The sequence below is a fragment of the Orycteropus afer genome, unplaced genomic scaffold (assembly GCF_000298275.1).
Source record: "Orycteropus afer afer isolate SDZICR_OR568_19922 unplaced genomic scaffold, OryAfe1.0 scaffold00211, whole genome shotgun sequence".
NCBI lineage: Eukaryota > Metazoa > Chordata > Mammalia > Tubulidentata > Orycteropodidae > Orycteropus > Orycteropus afer.
Window position 1 is genome coordinate 5139867 of NW_006921798.1, and position 9224 is coordinate 5149090.

The 9224-nt window shown below is 37.6% G+C and overlaps 1 protein-coding gene across 1 annotated transcript in view; it reads left to right on the plus strand.

Annotated features, from left to right (window-relative positions):
- Positions 1 to 771, plus strand: part of CXXC4 (CXXC finger protein 4) — a 1234-nt gene extending 463 nt beyond the window's left edge. Inside the window, exon 2 of the mRNA XM_007948296.2 lies at positions 2 to 771. Coding sequence (XP_007946487.2) covers positions 2 to 771 — 770 coding nt within the window. The remainder of the gene's footprint in view (position 1) is intronic.
- Positions 772 to 9224: the final 8453 nt, after the last annotated feature.

Sequence of the window (9224 nt, forward strand, 5' to 3'; positions counted from 1 at the left end):
CTCCCCGCCGGCGGTGGCGGTGGCGGTGGCGGCGGCGGCGGCGGCGGCGGCGGTAGCAGCGGCAGCGGCAGCAGCAGCAGGACCAGCATGCACCACCGAAATGACTCCCAGAGGCTGGGGAAAGCTGGCTGCCCGCCAGAGCCGTCGTTGCAAATGGCAAATACTAATTTCCTCTCCACCTTATCCCCTGAACACTGCAGACCTTTGGCGGGGGAATGCATGAACAAGCTCAAATGCGGCGCTGCTGAAGCAGAGATAATGAATCTCCCCGAGCGCGTGGGGACTTTTTCCGCTATCCCGGCTTTAGGGGGCATCTCATTACCTCCAGGGGTCATCGTCATGACAGCCCTTCACTCCCCCGCAGCAGCCTCAGCAGCCGTCACAGACAGTGCGTTTCAAATTGCCAATCTGGCAGACTGCCCGCAGAATCATTCCTCCTCCTCCTCGTCCTCCTCAGGGGGAGCTGGCGGAGCCAACCCGGCCAAGAAGAAGAGGAAAAGGTGTGGGGTCTGCGTGCCCTGCAAGAGGCTCATCAACTGTGGCGTCTGCAGCAGTTGCAGGAACCGCAAAACGGGACACCAGATCTGCAAATTTAGAAAATGTGAAGAGCTAAAGAAAAAACCTGGCACTTCGCTAGAGGTCAGAGGAGATGATTTCTTGTTTCCCAATCTCCCCCCTTCCTTGCTCACTCCCCTCTCCTCTCCCCTTCAGGGCTTCTTGTCTAGCGTCAAGATGCAGTACCCCTTTTCTGAAGCTTTCTTCAGGTTGTAAGGTATGGTGGTAAGTGGATTGCAGAGGACAAGGCCTCTCCACCTCCCTCCCCAGCTGCACCTCAAGTGGACCCACCCTCCAGATGGGGAGGGAGCCCCTCCTTTTCCTCTCTGAGGGAAAAAATAATGTAATTGTTTTCAAAAATTAGAAATTTCACATTCAATATGGTCAAAATTCTCCTTTGGTGGTTTAAAAAAGTCTCCCTCCTTTTTACTGAAAAAAAAAAAAAAAAAAAAAAAGAAAAGAAAAAGCACATCTCTACCCAAAGGTTTGAACACATCACATCCTATATATATATATTTTACTAGCTAAGAGATACATATTTGTGGCCCAGTTATAAGAGGGTCACATAAGTGGCACACAAGCCAATGTCCTCATAAGAAAAAACAAACATACAAACAAAAAACCCAATATCATAGTGAATAATTGAAGCTGAATTCAAAAGGGAATTTTCTACAGCTTTCTCGAATGGTTTTTCTCCTCACCATGACACAATGCCTGCTATTTTATTTTCTGTGTACCTTGTAGAAAAGTGAACACTACCCTACAATTTTTAAGTAGATAGTAGTTACAATAAAGTGATAGTAAGTTTCAGGGCAAGTGATGGTAATTTTGTTTAAACAATATTATAAATAGTTTCAGAAAGTAATGATTGCTAAAATTTGGTTACAAAAAAAAAATTCCTTTGAGGGTCTACATTTGACAAAGTAACCATTTTGTGGGTTGTCAAACTTGTTGCATACACCAAGCAGGTTTGGTTGATACCCTATATGGTCAATGACCAGTTTCTTTTTATATTATGTGACCTTAAACAGAAATATACAAATTTTTGCTAAAGTAGCTGTTAACTGAGGCTTTTAATTATGTTAAATATAAACAAAGTGTTTCGTGGCAATTTCCTGTAGTACCCTAACCAAAACAGAACAGGGGAAAAAGTTAGAAAATTGCAGGTAAAATTGTTTTGGTTGTATATTAAGCAATGAAATGTAGGCAAGTAGTTCTATTTAGTCCTTTGGTGTTAAAATTTGAAGTAGATGGATAGATACACAAGGTGAGTTTAGCACTGGGGAACATTGGATGAACTGGATTGTAGGATAGAGTGCTCATCACAAGTTACCATCGAAAGTGTACCTCCTTATTCTTTTCAAAATTCTTGAGTACGGTTTTGAGGAGTTTTCTTTGGGAAGGTCTGGAAATTGGGCTTGTAAAAGGATAAAGCATAAGCATTAAAGTTCTCTGTTACAGTGTTGAACATAAGAAAATACAGATTTTTTACTTTTATTAATAATAAACCAAAGCAAATAGCACTTCAGGTTTCCAAAATTATCAGAATTGTATCGACATCATTATTGATTATGATTAGTGCCATCAAAACACGGCAAAACACAATGCAACCATTGCCGTGGAGTCGGATCTGACTCATAAGGACCCCTCCTTGGGTTTCCCAGTTGGTATCACTACAGAAGTAGATTGCCCAACCTTCCTTCCCAGGAGTGGGTGGTGGGTACCAACCGCCAGCCTTCTGGTTAGCAGTCAAGTGCCTTAGGCACCATAGCTCCCCAAATACTGCAGTGATTCCTTTTTAAAACAGAACCCATCTCTCCCTTGAAAGTTGGACCCTATTCCAGTGTGGTTTATTACATATCTTTTGGCAACTCTGTTTAAGCAAAGATAATAGCAACTATAAAAATGCAGATCCAAGTATTTTCTTAAATGGTGAAACATAGCTTTTTCCCTGGATTGATTTATTATTGTGGCTTCTTTAAGTCTCTAAGGCCCAGGAGCAACTAAGTGAATACTAAACTTTTCTGTTAATCCACAACTGATAAGGAGTATATGAATTTTATTTTTCTCTTGAAATGTAGTACCTAGAATTATGTTGTTGTTGTTGTTGTGTGCCGTCGAGTCGGCCCCAACTCATAGCGACCCCTCCTTGGGTTTCCGAGGCAGTATCACTATGGAAGTAGGATTGCCCAACCTTCCTTCCGAGGAGTGGCTGGTGGGTTTGAACCACCAGCCTTCTGGTTAGCAGTCAAGTGCTTTAGCCACTATGCTACCAGAGCTCCTACCTAGAATTATAGAGTTGCTATTTCTATTAATCTTCTACTTTAGTTAGATCCATGTCACTGCCTGTGTCCCAATTTAAGATACATAGTGTATAAAAAAACTCAACTCATATCATTCTGACTCACAGCAACCCCCTTTGGGTCTCCAAGCCTGTAAATCTTTAAGGAAGCAGACTGCCTCATCTTTCTTCCACAGAGCAGCTGATGGGTTCAAACCACTGACCTTTTGGTTAGCAGCCAAATGCCTTAACCACTACACCACCAAAGCTCCTTATGTAGTACATAAGGCCACTAAATAATTCTGATTTGTTTAATAAGTAACCACCTCTGGAGAAGCTGGATGTGAATACCAGTAGGTTTTCTGCACCAGTTTCTTTGCTGATGAATTAGTCTAAACTGATATAAAAAATTACTCCCCCTTTTTCTCCTGTCAGAAAACTTTCTGACAAGTTTTCTGTGGTGTTTAAATTGATTAAATTAAATTAAATTTGCATTTTGATGCAAATTCCCATAGTATCACCTTTCCTTCCTGTATAGAATCCCCATACACAAAAGTTTTGTTGATCTTCAAATGGTGGGACATGGGTGGAAAGGAAGCCAATGCCTCCCTTTGTTGAACCCTCTGAAGATGTTCTCTTAACTTGCAGACTTCATTCTACCAGAAGTTCAAAGCTAAGATTATTAGTGGAAAGCTAATTGGCAGGAAGAAAGAAAAGGAACAAGTTTTTGAAATTGGCTAAGATTTTTTTCATGTCATTAAAGAAGGCAATGACAGCATGATTGCCCTAAGCACACGTGTAACCACACAGTTATGGTTGTAGGAAACCAGCTGGATGCATGTCAGAGTGACAGGGCTGACAAGACTGAACCAAAGCTGGAACAGTGGTTGCAGGTCTGCTGGTGGGGGTGGGGATGGGGTAGTCCTCCTGCTGACCTGACTTCCCACTCTAATTTGGTTCTTGTAAATTATCTTCATGTGAAGAGATGTTTTAGAGTTTGGTTGGTCTCCCTGACTGAAGGCAGGGATTTGGGGATTCATTATGGATATTACCTGTGAATTTCAGGTTTATGTTCAGTAGCTATTATTTGTTGGCTTTAAATTATGGAAACCACTTAACATCTGGATCATAATCATTAGTTACATTCTTACTTATCACTTCAACACTGTGTGCCCTTCTTTGACTTTTCATCTAAAGACTAGAGATATAATCAGATTTTCAGGGTGAGTAAACTGAAATTAAGACAGACTCACATGGATGTGTTGGGATGCTTGCCCACATTTTTTTTAAAGCCTCTCTTTTAGCATTCCTTCTAAAACTGCTTTAATTATTTCCAGATTTTTCTGAATAGTCTCACTTTAAGACCATCTTAATGCCCTAGAAATATGTGTATAAAACATGTCTTAATATTTCATATAATAGTAACGCATATAAAATAAATTCAGTTTTTCTATGATAATGTGCCTGTATATGTGCATATAATACTGTTCATTTAGTTAATTACTATATGAAAACACAATCATTAATTATTCAAAGCAGTTACTGCAAATGCTGTATGGCCCTTGTGTGATAAAACTTATTTGAGAAAAAGTGTATTCTAGATGATCAATATTAAGTTCCTAAATATTTTAAGAAGCATATGATCACATAGGAGATCTTTAGGAAAATAAATTACATAATAATGCTTTCTTTCCTGCAAAAGTAATTGTTCAGTTTTTATATTCACACCATTTATGTTTCTGATGCTAAGATCTATTTTTAAAAAAATATCCCAATCTGATAAGGCTCAAGGGGTGAAGTTGTCCCATGGCCAACCCCAGCTTCTTAGTCCCTGAGCATTGTTCAGGTGACATGATTGATCTCTGTGGTGCAGCATTAGAGATCACACAGATCTGGTTTCTCTCCCATTAGTTGATTTATGGAATTACATTAGTAAGCAGTGCCTCGGGAGGTTCCCCTGCCCCCACTCTTGGCTTTCTTTGCTGCAAGTTGTACACCATACCACAAGGCTTTCAGTTAGCTGGAGGAAGGGTTAAAAAGGGGCATGTTATAGTGGAAAACCTGAGAAGCTGGAATATCAAGAAAAATGGCAACTCCATTGGTTTCCTTCCTTTGCAAAAAGATGTATTTGCTGAAATACAGGCCAACAATAATTTTTTTACAAGTTAGATTAAGCTTCTAAGGGGTTTGGTTGTTGTCATTGTTATTTGGGGTTTGGTAGAAAACATTGAGATATTTTCCCAAACTTTTACCTTGACTTGTAACTTGTATTGGAGGAGGAAGGAACACACTTAGTATATAAACTGTTAAGCGATAAGAGCCCCAAACACAAATGGGAATTGTAAAATTCTGGACACAACTCTCTCTGCAATATGTGCAGGAAGATGGCACCTGCATCCTAAAGAAATTCATTGGTAGACCACACACATAAAAAAAGTATCACTCAAATTCAGAGTCTGAATTGTTAAATGAGGAGCCCTGGTTTCACAATGGTTAGAGCTCTCAGCTGCAAAGCAAAGGGTAGGTGATTCGAACTCACCAGCCACTCTGGAAGAAAGATGTGGTGGTGCTTTCATGAAGATTACAGGCTTGGGAACCCAATGGGGGCAGTTCTGTCCTGCCCTACAGGTCTCTATGGGTCAGAAATGACTCTACAGCTGGAATATGTGTTTGGTTTGGTGGTTTTATGGTTAAATAATGAAGTCAGTTAGTGTTTGGACATGTCAGAAGTTTTAAATTTAACAACTTTTTTATTTTTAATATTAATGAATAATTTTATAATATTTCATGCTTTATATCACATTAGGTCATAAGTTAAAAGCAAGTTTTTAATTTTCAGTTTTAAGAACCAAAATCTGCCAGTATAAATAGATACATTTTTATTTTGATTTAAAAATGCAAATATATAACTGACTGTAGAAGGGAAAGTATTTAGTAAAACTCAAATAAAATTGTAGAATTTTAGCCCTTGCATGAATGTATCATAGAAAGAATGTAGAATTAAGATGCTGAATTTATAAATCATGAGGAAAAACTCAGAAAAGTTTAGTTTTAACAAAAGTCACAAAAGAGATTTGTGGCCAAGGCATGCAACTGTAATATAAGAACAATGAGATTCTCTTTCCATCACTAGATTTAATGAGAGCTAAAATTGCTTTTAAAACAAGCATACCTTTTGAATAATTCTTAGATAAAAATAATACCCCATCCAGAAGCATGTACATTCTAAGTAATCTTTTAGATGGCAGTTAAACCAAACTCAACCCACTGCCATTGAGTTGATTCCAATTCATAGCGACCATATAGGGTAGAGCAGAACTGCCCCATAGGGTTTCAAAGGCTATAAATCTCTATGGATGAAGACTGCCTCATCATTCTCCTGTGGAGTGGCTGATGGGTTCCAGCTCTTGGACTTATGGTTAGCAGCCCAACACTTTAACCCCTACACCACCAGAACTCCTTAGATGGCAGTGAGCAATAGTAACATAAAAGCAATTAAAATTAATTTGCCAATATAAGGTAACAATGTTTGTTTGAAGTTCACTCATCATCACACAAAAAACAAATAAACAGAAAACAAACCAGAACAACTGAAACAAAAACAAATAACAAATTTAGACTTCAATTTAATCAGATTAAAATATTTGAATACTTGAAATAAGAATGGAAACGAATCTAGCGGTGAGGGGGGAAAATGTTACTTGATTCTTAAAATTTTTAGTAAATTAATTACTCAAGTATTGCATATTTTGTTGAATCTTTGCCATCTATTTTTCTGAATAAATAGGAATTTTGCATAATTGAACAAATATTAATAAATACAGAGCAACTTAATAGAATCATCTGTAAGATGATCAAAAGATACGCAGAAAAGATGGACACTCATCTCTATGGGCTCTAGTTAGAGAACATTGTTTACAAGGCTTGAGACTGAAGATCTATTCTGGGGTGACACTAAAAACATTGGTAGACTATTCTTTCTGGATTACAAAGTAAACTATAATACTATTTGAGTATTTCCAGTGATAAATTGAAAATATGTTTTTGAAAAGCTTTCTAAGGTAGTTGGTGCTCTTAGAATTTACTGTTGAACCTCTTTGGTCAGAATGTCTGAATAAATAGTTCACTTCCACCAGAAAACAATTTAGTTTTTAATCTTACTTTGAAAAAGTTAAAATGTCCCACTATTCAACAAATTTCACAAGTGGATACGATTGAGCTTCTTACAATTATTTTTCCTTACTTTGTACAAAATAGTTTTTAAAAGCCTTTGTATTTGTCATATAGGAATATCAACTTAAATAAATAGCATAAATCTATTTTTTAAAGGCTAATATAAATATACAATTTGGAGAATGATCAACTTCTCTTTTAGTTTTGCTCTTATTTCTAGATTAGTTTTTAAAAGCAAAAAAATAAACCCAAGACACATGGCAAAATCTTTAATTTTTGTAAGTAGTGTGATTTTCATTCCCTAGCATAGTGCCTAAGGCACTTGACTGCTAACCAGAAGGCTGGCGGTTCAAACCCACCAGCCACTCCTCGGAAGGAAGATGGGGCAATCTACTTCCGTAGTGATACTGCCTCGGCAACCCAAGGAGAGGTTGCTATGAGTTGGATCCAACTCGACGGCACATAACAACAACAACAACAACAATTAGAACTTCGGGTGATCTTGGCTGCAGAAAGTAGAAAGCTGTAGAAAACACTCTTTTGTTTAGTATAAAAACTTGTTATGTTTTTTTTTCTAATCTGAATTGCATGTATGAGTAATTGTGTGCCTTTCTTTATGCTATAATGCTCCTTTTTCTTAACAGACTTTTCTATATAGTGTTATGCTATGATCCAGAAGAGTTTCAAAATATTGTGGGAGGGGCACACTGATGAGTTTATCTTTAAGTCATCTTGTGTTGTATCACATGCAAACACCTGTCCTAAAATTAAATTATTCTGTAGAGTAATTGAAAAGCCTCCCTCCATTCAGCATCATATGTTTTCTGTTGTTTATTGAGTTATGTTGCACCATACTTCAGATGCGACAGCCATTTAATAATGTTGAAGACTCAGCTCTGCAGGGGCTAAAAAGGATCCCAGCAGGCTTGTTAGCTTCTACTCTAAAACATTATGAGAAATATTTTTTCCTCTGTGAAACTTCTGGGTTTTCTCTTAATTTATTTTAAGAGGCTAAGAATCCACAGGCAGGTATGAGATCAGGTCTGTTTAATTGTCTCCGATTTTTCTATTTCTTGATATTCAACCCATCTATCACATGTTACATTTCTCACTCAAAACAAAGTGGAATAGCAAACCATTCCTTTTTCAGAAACTCATATTAAAGATGCACTTCCTTGGCTGATGTAAAATGCCTATATAAACTATATTCAGAAAAGAACCATTATTTTCTTGACTTTTTATTTATTGAGCCACATGGTATCATTCAGTAAGAGATTGTTGAGAAACTATTGGTATCAAGTAGTTTACCAGTTAACACTTAAGTACATCAACATAAATTCTCTCAACTTTATTTCCTTATCATAGTGCCTAAGGCATTTGACTGCTAACCAGAAGACAGGCAGTTCAAATCCACAAGCCATTCCTCAGAAAGAAGGTTGGGCAATCTACTTCCATAGTGATACCACCTCGGAAACCCAAGGAGGGGTCGCTATGAGTCGGGTCCGACTCCATGGCACATGACAACAACAACAACAACAACAGTGAAACCAATAGTATCAACCTGCTTGACATTTGTAAAAATAATAATAATAATAATAATGTAGGTTAATGTACTTTACAAACTGAAAGGTTCTATGAAAAATTTACATCCTATTTCAAAGTAATCATAATAAAGTAGAGAGTAAAACATTTATACACACATATCACTCCATCAGGCACTTAAAATTTTCAGAAATTGAAGCCTAAGTAGACTATTTTGTGGCTTGTTTCCTGAATATTTGTTTTAATTTTCCAGTTCTGCAAAGATCTGCTCTGGGTTCACTTAAGAAAGAGGTAAAGTTAATCAACAAGTTTTCCTTGTTTCTATACCTGCATTGTCAAATGATAAGGAAAATTGAAAAAATTACCCAGTGAATTCAGGCAATGTGATGTGCCAATTTAGATCATTCGTTGTTCTTTCTCATTGCTTACCAAAGGCATACATACTGCCATCAATAATTTCTATATCTTCTATTAGGGGTGTGTGTGTGTGCGCGCGTGCATGAGCGTGCATGTGTGTGTGCGTGTGTGTGGTGTGTTTCACTTTAATCCAGTACCCTCTTAGCCTACTATTTTACTTTCTTTGGCAGACACAGAGAGCTATTTGAAATGTGAATTAGGTAGGTTTAAATAAATCATTGCAGGAAAGACATGATTAAATACTTACCCTGAAATC